Raw genomic sequence first — 17,440 nt, 5'->3', positions numbered from 1 at the left:
TCTCTCCAGCCGCCCAGCTCTGAAGGCAGTGCAGAAGTAACGGTGGCAATACTGTGACCCCCCTAAAATAACCTTGCCAGCCCCCTGCAACTCCCTTTTGGGTCAGGACCCCCAATTTGAGAAACACTGGTCTCCCCCCATTAAATCTGTATAGTGTAGGGTAAAAGCACACAAAAGACCAGATTTCATGGGGGGAAGGGGAGGGAGGAGACCAGATTTCACGGTCGTTGACATGGTTTTCATGGCCGTAAATTTGGTAGGGCCCTAGGTATAGGTCAGGGCAACACTGGGTGCCTGAGCTTACCTATGAAACAGCACCCCAGTGGCATTTTTGTTTTTTCTAGTTAAAAATTGTGGGGTTAACTTGTGAAAGTCGTAGAACAGGAAAGTCAAATGTAAGTACTGCATTTTTAAAAAGATTTTAAAATATGCTAAGTTTTCAGAGTAACATTCATTGATAAGTTTACAGTTCTTCATTCAAAAACACACCAATTAAACACTGTTAGTATGGAGCTTCAGGCTGCTGCCAACTTTGCTTTCATTTACTCCAGCGTAAGCTGAGGCTTGGTCTACACTACAGACTCAGGTCCACACCCCCAGCCATTCAGTTATAGCAACCGAACTCTTGGTGCAGATGCTATGTCAATGGGATGGCTTCTCTCATCGACATAACTACTGCCTCTCAGGGAGTTGGAGTACGTACACCAACGAGAGAAGCTCTCCTATCAGCATAGGTAGTGTCTTCACTAAGCGCTACAGCAGTGCACCGCTGAAGCTCTGTATGTGTAGACAAGCCCTCAGAGTAACTCCAACAACTTCAACAATCTGGACATCCGTCAGCAAAGAACTCATCTGAGACCAAATCATTTCATTCATTGCAAGCCAATAAATTGCCATCACATAGCAGTGAATTTTGATCACTCCATACCTAAAGTTGCATGTGAACCAGTGACATGCAGATATTAGGCCCCAGTGACATTTTCAGTTATGGAGTTCCTGATTATTATTATATATTATTAAGCACCAATAGCTTGCAGTTACCCAAGTGAAAATGGCCTATACTGATGTATGTTAGAATCTTTTTCACAGGAAAAATAGGAACATAGAAATTGTCATACTGGATTAAATCCTAGGTCTTTCTAGTCCAGTATCCTATCTCTGACAGTGGCCACCACCAGAAGCTTTAGAGTAAGATCCTGTGCAGAGTATTCCAGATGAGGCCACACCATTGATTATATAGATACTATAATATTCTCTGCATTCCTTCTGCATCCTAACATATTATTTGCTTTTTTGACTGCAGCTGCACTTCGAGCAGATGTTTTCATTGAGCTGTCTGCCACGACACCAACTAACCTTTTCTGTGTTGATAGTTAATTTAGAACCCTGTAAGACGTATAGTTTAAATTTTTCCCTCCAACGTGCATTACTTTGCATTTATTGACTCAGAATTTCATTTGCCATCATATTGCCCATTCACCTAGCTTGTTTAGATCTCTGAACTTCCCCACAGTCCCCTCTAGTCCTGACTAACCTAAATAACAGTGTCATTTGCAAATTTTGCTACGTCACTACACACACATCCCACACTCCTTTTCAGATAATTAAAATATTGATCAACATGAGACCTAATACTGCACCTTGAGGTATCCCATAGTAAATTTTCATCTTGGCAAAAGATTAACATTTAATGCTATGCTTTTCTTTCCGTCTCTTAGCCAATTTTTGAACCATACTTTGCCTCTCACCCCATAACTACTTAGCCTCTTGTATGGGTCAAAGGCCTTAAACTATCAACAGGTTCTCCATTATCCATGACTATAATGATACTTTCAAAGAATTCTAACAGATTAGTGAGACACAATTTTCCCTTGCGGAAACTATGATGGTTGTACTCTATCCTGACATGATTTTCTATCTGTTTTGTTATTCTGTATTTCATAGATTCATAGATTCTAGGACTGGAAGGGACCTCGAGAGGTCATCGAGTCCAGTCCCCTGCCCTCATGGCAGGACCAAATACTGTCTAGACCATCCCTGATAGACATTTATCTAACCTACTCTTAAATATCTCCAGAGATGGAGATTCCACAACCTCCCTAAGCAATTTATTCCAGTGTTTAACCACCCTGACAGTTAGGAACTTTTTTCCTAATGTCCAACCTAAACCTCCCTTGCTGCAGTTTAAGCCCATTGCTTCTTGTTCTATCCTTAGAGGCTAAGATGAACAAGTTTTCTCCCTCCTCCTTATGACACCCTTTTACATACCTGAAAACTGCTATCATGTCCCCTCTCAGTCTTCTCTTTTCCAAACTAAACAAACCCAATTCTTTCAGCCTTCCTTCATAGGTCATGTTCTCTAGACCTTTAATCATTCTTGTTGCTCTTCTCTGGACCCTCTCCAATTTCTCCACATCTTTCCTGAAATGCGGTGCCCAGAACTGGACACAATACTCCAGTTGAGGCCTAACCAGCGCAGAGTAGAGCGGAAGAATGACTTCTCGTGTCTTGCTCACAACACACCTGTTAATGCATCCCAGAATCATGTTTGCTTTTTTTGCAACAGCATCACACTGTTGACTCATATTTAGCTTGTGGTCCACTATAACCCCTAGATCCCTTTCTGCCATACTCCTTCCTAGACAGTCTTTTCCCATTCTGTATTTGTGAGACTGATTGTCTTTATTAAACTTTATCCTGTTTACCTCAGATCATTTCTCCAATTTGTTCAGATAATTTTGAATTATGACCCTATCCTCCAAAGCAGTTGCAATCCCTCCCAGTTTGGTATCATCTGCAAACTTAATAAGCGTACTTTCTATGCCAATTTCTAAGTCGTTGATGAAGATATTGAACAGAGCCGGTCCCAAAACAGACCCCTGCGGAACCCCACTTGTTATACCTTTCCAGCAAGATTGGGAACCATTAATAACTACTCTCTGAGTATGGTTATCCAGCCAGTTATGCACCCACCTTATAGTAGCCCCATCTAAGTTGTATTTGTCTAGTTTATTGATAAGGATATCATGCGAGACCGTATCAAATGCCTTACTAAAGTCTAGGTATACCACATCCACAGCTTCTCTCTTATCCACAAGACTTGTTATCCTATCAAAGAAAGCTATCAGATTGGTTTGACATGATTTGTTCTTTATAAATCCATGCTGGCTATTCCCTATCACCTTACCACCTTCCAAGTGTTTGCAGATGATTTCCTTAATTACTTGCTACATTATCTTCCCTGGCACAGAAGTTAAACTAACTGGTGTGTAGTTTCCTGGGTTGTTTTTATTTCCCTTTTTATAGATGGGCACTATATTTGCCCTTTTCCAGTCTTCTGGAATCTCTCCTGTCTCCCATGATTTTCCAAAGATAATAGCTAGAGGCTCAGATACCTCCTCTATTAGCTCCTTGAGTATTCTAGGATGCATTTCATCAGGCCCTGGTGACTTGCAGGCATCTAACTTTTCTAAGTGATTTTTAACTTGTTCTTTTTTTTATTTTATCTTCTTAACCTACCCCCTTCCCATTAGCATTCACTATGTTAGGCATTCCTTCAGACTTCTCGGTGAAGACAGAAACAAAGAAGTCATTAAGCATCTCGCTATTTCCAAGTTTCCTGTTACTGTTTCTCCCTCCTCACTGAGCAGTGGGCCTACCCTGTCCTTGGTCTTCCTCTTGCTTCTAATGTATTGATAAATAGTCTTCTTGTTTCCCTTTATTCCTGTAGCTAAGTTGAGCTCATTTTGTGCCTTTGTTTTTCTAATCTTGCCCCTGCATTCCTGTGTTGTTTGCCTATATTCATCCTTTGTCATTTGTCCTAGTTTCCATTTTTTATATGACTCCTTTTTATTTTTTAGATCATGCAAGATCTCGTGGTTAAGCCAAGGTGGTCTTTTGCCACATTTTCTATCTTTCCTACACAGCGGAATAGCTTGCTTTTGGGCCCTTAATACTGTCCCTTTGAAAAACTGCCAACCCTCCTCAGTTGTTTTTCCCCTCAGTCTTGATTTCCATGGGACCCCTCTGAACTTACCAAAATCCACCTTCCTGAAATCCATTGTCCCTATTTTGCTGTACTCCCTTCTACCCTTCCTTAGAATTGTGAACTCTATGATTTCATGATCACTTTCACCCAAGCTGCCTTCTACTTTCAAATATTCAACGAGTTCCTTCAATCAATATGTCTGGTATAAAAGACTTACTGGTCTATAATATCCCAGATCACCACCAGACTCTTTTTAAAATATAGTGTCAATATTTACTACCTTCTAATCCTCGGTGACTTTTTTTTTTTTAAATAAGAGATTGTATATTAAGCTTCTTGAGAAGTCTTGGAAGTACTGTCTGGGCCTGGCCACTCATTGCTTCTTAAATCATCAATTTCCTCTAGCACCTCTTCTTCTGACACGTCAGTCTCTGGAAGTACTTCATCTTTATTACTAGAAAAGAGCCGGGCCAGGGTATGAATCTCCCCAACAATATCATCCAGGAAGAATGATACAAATAAATCATTTAGCATCTCAGCAATGTCTTATCATCATTAATTGCTCTCTTTAATCCCTGATGATTCAGCTGATGCACAGATTCTTTTGCAGACTTCCTGCTTCAGATATACTTAAAGAATCTCTACTTGTTTGTTTTTACACCTTTAGCAATTTCATCTTGGAAATCCATTTTGGCCTTGCAATTTCCCTCTTGCTTATTACTGCCAACTGTATTTTGTACTCGTGTTTGTTGGCTTCACTAGGTTAAGATTTCCAAAATTTGAAAAAAGATCTGTTTGGCTCAAATAACCTCTCAAACTTTGCCATTTAGCCATATTAGTTTTCTACTGGCTTTCTGTATGTTCAATGGCACAGAAGTCTTCTGAGACGCTAATATATTTTTAAGTCGTATACTGGCCAATGGTCAGGATTTTACTTCTGATTTGGGGGCTTTACGACTAACTTCCTCATTTTATTGACATCTTTTTTCCTAAAGTTTAGTGTCACTGTGTCACTTTTTGGAAATCTACCTGCCCTCCTCCATGTTGAACCTAATTATACTGTCTTCACTATTTCTTAGTGCAAAATAGAGTAGTAAAAGAAAAAAGCAGCAAAAGACTGGCTTTGCATGATCATTCATTCTGTTCTCCATATGCAATAATGAAGATTTTAACAAATAAAATATTTACATACTGTTTAGTTAGTAGGCAATTATACCAACCAGACTATATATGTAACCTTACTCCCAAACATCTCTTTCAGTAGACAAGAAGATATGTAAATAAGTTCTGTCTTCAGTGGGACAGCAAAGATTTAGTCTCTGCTCCATCACCATCCATCCCAATCACTTTCAGCCAAGCCAATTTATTTTATCTTCAGCTAAATTAATCTTTACATGTATCTAATTTAGTTTTGAAAATCAATTTTATTCACAGATTAAGGATAATGCCATGCAGTAAAGCTAGGATTTATAATTATACCAGCCTGTATGGTGTGTATGTGTGTGTGCACGTCCCTGTGTGCACGAAGGGGCAGAGTGGGTGCTGTTACCACTTTAAACATCTTTTCCCATGGACATGGGGCAGAAATCTATCACATAGTCATTTCAGTGCCACACTTGGGGACATCATTTCCTTTCAGATGATTTATCAGTGACTCTTTCCAATAGGCCATTCATTTGCTATAATGACTCTATGGATTAATTTCTGTCAGTACGGGTCCTGCATTTGGGCCCACAAGTAATAAATCATGGGAGGGATAGCTTTATTTATTAAAGCATTGGGGTGAGAAATTGTTGTCCCACTGTGTAACCAATGTGATGAGGTTGTACCATCTGTAAAACTCTCTAAGTCTGTTTATAAAGCATTATTTAGTAATTGACTGAACCTACTAGGTTGTTCCGCATGCAATTGAAGAGACAGCCTGTGCAGCATCGTGTGAGAATACACTCAGCAAGGTTTTTTTTCCATACAAGTAAGGCAAGAAGAAATAGCTTTGGTAAGACACAAGAATCAGAGAAAGGAACAATCAGAAGGGCAAATAAAGCAGCTAGACACATGGACACTGAAAATCCATGTGCACTAAACTCCTATACATTCAATAGATTTAGGGTCCCCCTTGACATTTTTGGAATATAGAATAAACATGAAATTAAAGAATTCGAGTTAGCTTAAGTTGCGTTAAGGAAACGTATGTTGTAAAGAATGACTGCAGATGGTATTAAATGAGACAAAGAGAATCTGCCTTAGAAGGAGCCAACACGGACCTTTCCACCCCACATTCCAGTGTTATCTAAAAAGTAAGGCCTATATGAACCCGGGGGGAACGAGAAAGCTACTGGTCAGCAGGAAGGAGAAGAGGCCTTGGGGAGAAAGGGAGGTTGTAAATCTTATCTGGAGTAAGACTGGACAAATTGGTTGTTAGCTAAAGTAGTAATTGGCTATCATATGGAAGGGTATAAATCATGCTGGAGCACACCAGGACGAGATGGTTTTTCCTAGCTCTGAACTGTTTAAGTATACTCATCACATACTTATGAATATTTTGTTACCGTATTCAGGGTAATAACTACTTTTTTTTTAATGCTATTAGGCATGTGTAGAGCATTTGTATAAAATTCCATTTGGCTTTTGGGTTTAATAAAGGAATGTATGGCTAAATTAGTGTTTGGTAATCTCCCATATTAATAATTCCAAATATTAATAATAATTTCAATACCAAGGTTTTCCTATCTAATTAAGTTTTAATTTTAAAAAAGCTTTTCCTCATATGCACCACACTTTACAAATCTCCCTCATGCCAAACTAGCCTATGCTTCCCCAACCTTGCATCCCCTATTTCCCAAACTCCTCCCTTTGCCCTCAGGAATAGGCGACTCCTGAATTGACCCTGTGCGAATATTTCCCTAAGCTTGGAGAGCTGGATGGAACTTCATTTGAGGCTCATCAACAATATTTATTGCTCTGCTATACGGGTTGCATCAGGGTGTCATGACATGTTGTTTCCTTAACAAGGTTTAATTGCAAGATCTCTGCACTATTTCCAGCTCCTTGCAGCATGGGGAGTGGTAGAGTGGACCAAAGCCAGGGTTTCACTTGTGATAAAGGGATACACTAACCACAAATGCTGGCTGTTAAATAACCTGAATTGTTCACTAAGTTTTTGTGGGGTAGCTCCAATGACTTCTGGAGTTACCCCAGAGAGAGATCAGATCTGGGCATACAGTGCCTTAGTATATCTGCTATTAAGACAGAGGATCTAGTTCCAGTACAGCCTAAGAAATATCCAGTGAATTCCTGCAAATTTTGGAATATTGCTCACTGATTCCAGTTACTCCTGGTCAAACGACTCACATATGCAGTATATAAAAGGCACACAAATACACACACAAAGGCATAGTAGCAGTTTTAATTCAAGAACTGCATAATAGTTGAAAGGCAGTTAGAGGAAAAAAAGGAAAACACAGAAAAGATGCAAAGTGTTAATTAGGAGATTCAGCTAATATTAATTATAAATTGTTTTAGATTTAATATTTATCATTTAGCCATCTGAGACTAAAAAAACAATATATTTTCTTATATTCAGTAATGACTATCATGGACTTATGATGGATAAATGGGGAGATCATTTAAATCTCATCTGGAAGGTTATTTTATAGAAATGCTTGCAGTCCTATTTATATGTATAAATTACTTATACAGGCTAATGCCTGTCTCTGCACTATACTCATTCTTGCATTTGAGGCAATCAACCAATTATCCAGTTTGATACATAGTAGGGCACAAGAAATCAGAAACCACTTTACAGGAGTTTTACTAGTTGTGTTTTATTTCCCTAAAATTGAAAATATAATTGTCAATCCTGCTTGAGACTTTTATTCATCACAGGTTTCATATCTCTATTTATAATGATTTCCTCAACCGTGTCTCATTCAGTGATATGTCATCCACCCATGTTAGCTCTTTTGTGAGTCCACTTGCACAGAAGCAAAAACAATGCAGGAAGTGATGACATTCTTCAAATCTAATTCTCGCACTGGAATTTCACAAAAATCATGAGAATAAATATTAACTCATAACAAGCCCTGTTCATAACTTTACTGGCAAAAAGATTTGCCCAGGACTTGTTATGAGTTAATATTTATTCTCATATTTGTTGAGAAATCCCATTGTGAGACCATGTGATTTCAGGCATGGATTCATTTCCCGCATTTCATATAAGAGTGTTTCGGGTTTTTTTCTTTTTTCTGCACAAGATGACGTATAGAAGACCTAGGCTACATATATCATGCAGCAGCTACAGAAGGTCCTTTCAATCCATCATGGAAGGCTGATTCCATATTATGTCAGTTTATGGAACGCACATTTTTGAAATCTAAAATATGAAATTCCTATATAGTTAGTCATGTTTACTCCTAAACTTAGATTATTTCATTCGACTATTTATCAATTATTATTATTACGATGAACCTCATTGGTAACATTTTACATCTTTTTTGGAATTTACAGTAAGAGCCCGTATTAGATGTCAGGAAAAAATTTAATAACTTACACAGATTTTAGAAAATCGTTTCCTGAACTTGTACCTGCAATGGATTTTTCAATGAATCATTCAACGCACTGGATATTAGAATCTGGTGATTAGGATGACAGAGTTGATGGTTATGGTTACAAGGAAATCAGCATTTAAGATTAGACCACCTCACCCAAATTAATGCAGATTTTGTTTTAATTAGTGACTTTTAGTGGGTTTCTATTTGTGGGTATATTCTCTCTATTCCTACATGTTTTTAAATCTTATCACATTCTTAAATAAAAACACACAAAATGGAGCCATAATTGAATTTTAAGAAGGGAAACAGCTAGTCAACATCTAGCACACTCCAGTTCTTGGAATTGGTTCCAGATCAGGCATTATCAAAAAGGGGCATTAATCAGAGAGAACAGTATGCATATGTCAAACAGAAGAATGTTAGTGTGTAAACTACCATACTCTCAGACAGACTAAAGGAGGAAAAGGTGATGGATATTACTGAAATGTAGTGAAGAGTTGGCAATCTGTTCAATAAAACATATGGGTTATATACACACAGGCCCTGTAAGTGCCATCTGTTTAGACACTACACTGCATGCATCCTTAGGCCCTGATCATGCAAACATTATACGTTTGCTTAATTCTACTGCTGTGAATAGTCCCATTCATTTCAATAGATCTATTCACGGTAGAAGGGTTAAGCATGTGCGTAAGTGTTTGCACGATAAGGCCTTACTAGGTGTTCACTGGGGTCAATGCTAAAGAAAGCAGATCCTGGAGTGAATGACTAAACTTCCACTCACCTGGAATAGCTTGAGAATAAAGGGGCAGGGGATTAAATGGTTTTCAAGAAGCAGAAATTCTGTATATTTTTACATAAACAACAACATTTTTTTAAAACTGTAAAGCTGAAACTCTGGGAAATCTTTCCTTGTGTGTGTTTAAAATGGATAAAATCATGCATTTTGGAGGTAAAATCAAAACACACTGTCAGAGATGAATATACAGCAGTTTTATAAAGAGCAAACTTTGCGTTATATAGTATTCTCCCTACTGGGAAAATATTTCTGGTGAGGGAGGAAAGTTTCCCAAGAAAATATTTAAATAGTGCATTTTAGAATGCACATTTGGACAAAGACAGACGCTACCACTATTTATTAAAAAAACATGACTGTAAGCTGACTTGCTTGAGTTCTTTTAGGGCTCTATTCTGATCCAACAAAAGACTTAAACATGTAAGTAGTCCCAAATCCATGGGGTTTACTCATGTGTTTAAAGTTAAGCATATGATTAAGGGCTTTGCTGGATCAAGACCTGTGTATGCTGCTCAGCACTTTGAAGGATACAGTTCTTAATTTGACCCCCAAAACTTAAGAAAAATGCTCTAAGTATACTGATAGGAGATCACATTGAAAAGTTTCCTAATGGCCAAAATCTGAGAGATGCTCAGCATCTCAAACACCTGCAACTCCCACTAGAATCAATGAATTATTTGCATTAGCTTCCTCTCTCTTTTTTTTCTAAGAACCATCTCCTCCCTCTGTTCCTTGCTTTCTATATATTTATCTGCTTCCTATTCATTTAGTGTTGATAAGGGTAATTACTACCCATCTAGGGACACATCTGGTTGTTATCACTGCAGTATCTGAGTGCCTCCATAGCATATCCATCTCTCATCTTCTTTCTTCTCCACTGGTGAAAGGAATAGCTTGATTAGTCTACAGGTCATATAATAGCAACTCATGTAGGTTTACGGATAGCATATATCCAGAGACATATAACTTCACAATTCCTGTGGTAACCAACACTTGGTTCTAGAGCTGGCAAATAAGATGTTTCCCAGTCTGTGAACAAAGCATTTTCATTTCATTACCAAATAATCCATCAGATAATAAATGATTGGCAAACTCAAATTTGGGGATTAGGGAACACATGGGAGAATGGGGGAGTCAGTAATCTCAAAATTAGAAACTTTACATGAGGTTAGGTTATTAGTAATGTTGCATATTAATTGTACTGTGGTAGCACCTATGGGCTCCGATCATGCACTTGGCCCCACTGTGCTAGGTACTGTACAAACACACACAAAAGGGATGGCCTCTGCCTTAAAGAGTTTAGAATCTACAAACAAATAACAAATTACTGCACAGTAAATCAGGCTGTGAACCTAACGCACAGCAGCTTACCACAAAGTAACATCCAGTGTGGACGCTGCTGTTCGCATGGGATGCTACTGTGCAGCAAGATGGTGTGCTGTTGATTCATACCTTGGCTTGATGTGCAGGAACTCGCTGTGTAGACATGCCCTAAGTGGTGATATTCTCAAAGTCTGCAAAAATTGGAGGGTGGACTCATGTAAAGATTTAAATGTTATTTAAATGCTTATATGTTCCTCTTTCTTATAATGATCAACTTAAAAAGTATTAATCTATCAGTTTCAGACAGCAAAGGCCAAAGATATCCTAACATAGTACACAGCTAGGCTGACCTTGAATGTTGATGTACATTGTTACAGGAGAAGAGGCATGGACATTACCACTCATCACTAAATCATCAGGCTCGGTTTTATGAATACACCCTAGAAATTACTTGATATTGAGAACTGGATCAGATACTGTATTCAAACTCACATGAAATATGACTTACCAGCATTAGAGAGGCTCATGGTCTGCACCAAGACAGTTTGGAAAAGAGCCAAAAACGTACTCTGCCAGGCTCACAGGAAGATAAACAATGCACTTTCATGTTTCCGAGCATTATGGTCATGAAGAACATCATGATTATTTATTCACTAGTACCATCAGTGCTGCACAAAGTGCTCTTGTCAGACAAAGCAGGGACATGGTGGAGGCCATAAATGGTTTATGTACATTCACCCACTTTCTATTTTTAGAGGCAAGTGTATCCCACCCCCCCTTTAGCAACTATGAATGCCATATGGTATGGAAAAAAAGTTTAAATAATGTCGATTCAACTCCCCAGTTAACAGCATGTGTCTTTGAAGCTGTTGCCTTGGAAAAACTCAAGCGATATATAATGTAAGATCTGTATTTTATTTCTCTCATAATAGAGTGGGGAATGCTGCACTTCACAGTGGGGCCTCACTGGCTATTGTAGCATTGTGTCCGTGACCATAAAGGTCATGGACCTGGCACATCATAACACTGCTAGAAAGTTGCCATCAACTTCATGAATAACATATCAGCATAAGCCAATGAGGGTATGTCTACACTGCAGCCAGAGGTGTGGCTCCTAGCACAGTAGATAGACGTGTTAGCTCAAGCAATGGGAATATTGCAGCATAGGTGATGATACCAGCCAGCTGCCTGAGTACAAGATTGCCCAACCCTGTGGGTTTGGGCGTGGGTGGCTAGCCAATGCCACAAAGTCCACACTGCTATTTTTAGTGTGGTAATTCAAGCAGAGTTGGCACACATCTGTCTACCCAGGCTGGGAGGTATGCTCCCAGCTGCAGTGTAGACATACCCTGAGGGATTGGATGGATATTGGTTCCCAAGAACACTTCACCACTTGGACAGAAAGAACATCCATCAAAAAGTAGTCACACCTTCTTCTGTACAAAGTGACTAGATTGTCTTGGGGCAGACAAATAGTATACTACTAGATTAAAGAAGATAAGAAAACTGTTATTATCTATGCCCATCTCCCAGCTACCAGTGAGATCACTGATTCACTATGGTATATCATGCAGATTTTTTTTCTTTTTCTAATTTAAAAGTTAAAAGTGAATTTAGTGCATATGAAAAGTATCAGCATTAGAACTCAAGTGTTACTTTTCCAAAGAACAGATGCAGCATAGGCACAGGACAGTATACATTTCTCCACAGTGATCCACTGCTTATGAATGAAAGAGTAACTTTAGTCCTTTGCTTCTCTTTTGAGACTGCCAACAAAGATGTCAATAAATACATGTTGTAATAGTTTGTAATTATATTGACACACATGCATAATGTCCATTAGAAGACTTAAGTTAAAATTTTCACAAGCACCCAAAGTACAGAGGTACCTCAGCCTCATTTTCAAAAATGATTTTGGACTTATTGACTTTCAATGACACTTAGAAACTTAGGGCAAAGTTTTCAAAAATGCTTGAGCCGTAAAATCATCTTGCACAGGCCAAACTGCCATTAGAATGGCAAAAGGTTACAGTCAGTACTGACTCTCTGGGTCAGATCTGAACCAAAGTTGGGTATTTGCCTTGTATTGCAATAGAATGTCTGAGAGCATATGCTATTTTGAGTATTTTCATTAAAAAGGAATTAGTGTGGCATGTCGCATATCTTTTGGTTCCACAGATTCTCCTTTTAGCCAAACAGAACTGAGGATTCATGAAGCACAGTAAAAACTAAAAAATGGCCATTAGGTTTTGGCACATGCTTTATTGGGAAACAGAGTAAAAGCTAGGCCATTACTGAAATGGAAGCCTAATCTACTAAGCCCAAATTTATCAGACTGAGGCACGGCCACAAGTCACTGACCTGCTTGCTTGCGGTCAACTTGATGAAAAAGAAAAGCTTGGAATCACCTTTACAGTGGGGAGAGGTGAATCTGTACAGGAAGTTAGCCAATTTAGAAATGTTACCGGGGGCTTGGAGAGAGCCCAGATATGGGGGGAAGATGGGGACTCAAATATTGCTGACGATAGGCATGAAATATCTCTGACAGCGGGGCAGCCAATCATCACCCCACTCTTCACTGAGTGATTTGCTGCTCTCATTTGCCTTGCACCACTTAAAGTGCACTCTAAAAGGTGAACCTTCTTTATTATTGTCTGTCAGAGATGGATCAGAGATGAAGCACTGAAATTAGCCATGGCTTTTTCATCAACTTCTATTTGCCAGACTGGATTCCAAGCACTGATTTACCTGAAAAATAAATGTTGCTCCCACTGCTTGAGATGATCTCCACCTGTAAAGCAGCTGCATTGACTCTTGTCCACTTCTGCTCATCAAAGTAACTCCAGGCTTCCCACTGGCAGTGTTTTGATGAGATTTTTAAATGAACTGCTATAGCAATTGTTTGTACCTTTCTGTTTTAACCTACCTTAAAGTCCTCAGCAGTTGTTTTAACACATTCATGTGCAGCATTAGTTTTGAATTACCAGAAATGAATGAGAAATATTTGGTGTATGCTAATAAATCATTAAAATATACACGGTTCGTCTCCATCACCACTACACATTCATACTCTCCCCCTTCACTTCTGCCATATTTCTTCCCAAACTGCATTATTTCCCCACTACCACGCCCACAACCCACATTACTTTTTGCCACCATCAATTCCCCCTTGACCCTTCACTTCCTCCTCCCTCTCCATGCAGGATCTTAATGACAACTTCCAGGAGACGATTGATGAAATCTATCATGATCTCCCTTACTCCCCATCCTACTTCTCCCCTGTCCCCAAGACCTAGGTTTTTCACCTACTTTCCACCATCCCTCTACCTCATCTATATCAGCCTCCCAATCTCTCTCCTTTTTAGTCATTCACTTTTGGCTTGCTCTCTTTAAAATGCAAACATGCTCTCGTCAGCTCCTTATTGTCAAGAAACCCTCCTGCCTCTTCAGTTTCTTCCTCATTTCCTTTTTTCCTTCCCTTCTAAACTTATCAAATATGCCTTGTTCCTCAATGTTTCTTTCAGTGAACTCTTCTCTACCCTCTTCCCTTTGTGGGAGTCCTCCTCTTCTCCCTTTACACTCCATTTGCAGAGTCTCACAAACAGGCCCGCCGACAGGAATTCCGGGCCGCAGGGCAGAACAGTCCAATTCTGGTCGCCACGCACGCACAAGCTGCACCCAGGTGGACGCGGTCCACCTGACATTTGGGCGGTGCTGCGCTTGCACTGGCTGGTGCCCAGCGAGCTGCCGGCTGCGCTGCTCAGCGCACTCTTCCAGCATGGCCAGGGCTTCCACATGCCTGCCCGACAAGGTTGCCAACTGTCTAATCGCACAAACCCAAAGACCCTTCCCCCACCCCTTCCCTGAGACCATGCCCGTCCCACCCCTTTTCTGAGGCCCCACCCCCTGCTCACTCCATCCCCCCCCTCCGTTGCTTGATCTTCCCCACCCTCACTCACTTTCACCAGGCTGGGGCAGAGGGTTGGGGTGCGGAAGGGGGTGCGGGGCGCAGGCTCTGGGAGGGAGTTTGGGTGCTGGGGGTGTGTGCAGGCTCTGGGAGGGAGTTTGGGTGCGAGCTCTGGGAGGGAGTTTGGGTGCAGGAGGGGGTGCGGGCTCTGGGAGGGAGTTTGGGTGCGAGCTCTGGGAGGGAGTTTGGGTGCAGGAGGGGGTGCGGGCTCTGGGAGGGAGTTTGGGTGCAAGAGGGGGTGCGGGGCGCAGGCTCTGGGAGGGAGTTTGGGTGCTGGGGGTGTGTGCAGGCTCTGGGAGGGAGTTTGGGTGCGAGCTCTGGGAGGGAGTTTGGGTGCAGGAGGGGGTGCGGGCTCTGGGAGGGAGTTTGGGTGCAAGAGGGGGTGCGGGGCGCAGGATCTGGGAGGGAGTTTGAGTGCAGGAGGGGGTGTGGGGCGTAGGCTCTGGGAGGGAGTTTGAGTGCAGGAGGGGGTGTGGGGCGCAGGCTCTGGGAGGGAGTTTGGGTGAGGGATAGGATGTGGGGCACAGGCTCTGGGAGGAAGTTTGGATGCAGGAGGGGGTGCAGGCTCTGGGATGGGGCAGGGGATTGGGTTGCAGGAGGAGGTCAGGGGGTTGGCGCTTACCTCGGGTGGCTCCCGAAAGCGACCGACACACCCCTCTGGCAGTGGTTCCTAGGTGGGGGGCCCACAGGCACCGCCCCCACAGCTCCCATTGGCCGCAGTTCCTGACCAATGGGAGCTGTGGAGTCAGCGTTCGGGGTAGGGGCAGCGCGTGGAGACCCCTCCCCTGGGGCCCCAGGGACATGCTGGCCACTTCCGGGAACGGCGCAGAGCGAGGGCAGGCAGGAAGCCTGCCTTAGCCCCACTGCACTGCTTTCAAACAAAAAACCTGAACACAAAAACCCAACACTCACTTAGCTACAGGAGCTGATAATCACGTTGACCAAAAGGTTGACGTGGCTAGGGTGAAATGGCATAGGTAACATTACTGACTGGAGCTGACAGCCTTTCTGCAAGAAAAGCCCCAGGTTAAATGAAACCAATGAATGAATTACTCTCTGGCCCATCAATAGCTCTCATGTCTGAACTGAGCAAAAGCCATATAAAAACCCCTGCAATGCATACTACTTTATATTCAAGAATTCTTAATGCCTTGCCAGTCATTTAATTTGTTCTCCAGTGAACTACGACAGGGTAAAATGCACACATCAACTGGAATGATTCCAACAGAGATCAAAAATATACTTGTGTTCCCATGACTAAACCAAATTACACTACTGTAAGCTATGAAGTCCTTTCTGGAAGGACTGTCTTAGAAGCAATGGATTGACATCAAAATGCTGTTCAGCTTTTGTGACTCAGTAACAGTGCTTTGTGATCTACTTCCATAAATAACACAAACAGGGAAAAACCAAGACAATGTCCAGTATGGGAGGTAATACTGGGCCAGACCATGAACCTCTCCCTCCCATTGGCGAGCTGTTACTCACACAAGCAGCCCTATTAACTCGAAAGGAACTGCACATGAGTAACTGTTTGCCAATAGCAGTAAGGGATTCACAGTCTGGCTCAATGTGAGCAGAAAATTTCTCATATTATTTCCACAAGGTACCTGAATTTTTCAAAATCTGCTTCAGCCAGCATTTTATAAGAGACACACATTATATATTCTGCTTCTTAGACACCAAAGGCTAAATCACATGGTCCATACATATGCAAAATGTCCCCTGAAAGGAATTTTGCCTACATTGGCTCTACAAAACTGAACTTTATTGTGTCATTATAAAAATGGCATTTGTTTAAGGTGGAATTAATGTTTGAAATGCACATTTAACTGTCTTGATGTCCTTTGTGTTTTGGGTGGTTGGAATAGGTGCTGGTTGTCATAATTCAAACCTGGATCTGAACTTCGTAATTGGCTGCTATAATTACAAAGGACTGAATTTTAGTTTTAAACACTCCCTAATTTTGAAGTGTTAGAAATCTAGATCCCTAAAATCTGAATTTTTATGGCAAGGGCCCAGTTCTAATTAGAGTACAGTTTTACTGCATACAATTTAATTAAAGTCAACATATGCCATATTAACACACTGTTATACAAGATACATAGCAAGATACCACCATATGGCACTGCTGCTGAATGCTGATTATTTTATTTTATTTTTATTAAATGGCATCTGCATTACAGCAGTTCCAATCTTTTTAATCTCTCCTTCCATAGACATCTTTCCATTCTTCTAGTCATTTTGGTCACCTGGCCACAAACAGTTGTTTCTTATACTGATTTTATGTAAAACTTGATAAATCAAGGGGATTTACTAGATCAGACAGACCCAGAAACAAATGTAAGGTCCGGCTCTTTTTTTTTTTTTTTGGATTAGTGCTTCAGTTATACTGTGAAACTCTTTCTTCCAGTTTCATTATCCACATTTAGTAGCTCACCACATCTGCACAAATAAATTAAATCTGATACAAACACCAGTATTGACCTTGAAATGTGTGGCACTGAAAATAAGTTAATTCATTTAACTAAAATGAGAGGTCGTCTTACCTGCCAGGCAGAAGATGAAACATACTGTAACAAGATGACTGATTAAGAACCACATTTTCATCTTCTATTCAGAGATGATTATTTCAAAAGGAATTCTGCCTTGCAGCCCCAGTGTTCAGAGAACTAAAAATACCTGATAATAAAAAAGGAAACAAAAAGAGTGAATAATTCTGATAAGAGAATGTTCCTGTAGAGACTAGCACTACATTTAAGTCAGCTACATTTTCCATGTTTAATAGACAGAGAATAGATATATTTGTAAATTAA

The 17,440-nt window shown here is 40.6% G+C and overlaps 1 protein-coding gene across 1 annotated transcript in view; it reads right to left on the bottom strand.

Moving 5' to 3' along the window:
* CNTN1 (contactin 1) overlaps positions 1–17,234 on the bottom strand; it is a 177,169-nt gene extending 159,935 nt beyond the window's left edge. Inside the window, 1 exon segment of the mRNA XM_065400114.1 lies at positions 17,174–17,234. Coding sequence (XP_065256186.1) covers positions 17,174–17,234 — 61 coding nt within the window.
* Between the last annotated feature and the right edge of the window lie 206 nt (positions 17,235–17,440).

Source organism: Emys orbicularis, chromosome 1 (genome assembly GCF_028017835.1).
Source record: "Emys orbicularis isolate rEmyOrb1 chromosome 1, rEmyOrb1.hap1, whole genome shotgun sequence".
NCBI classification, from domain to species: Eukaryota; Metazoa; Chordata; order Testudines; family Emydidae; genus Emys; species Emys orbicularis.
This window is presented reverse-complemented; position numbering and strand designations above follow the sequence as displayed.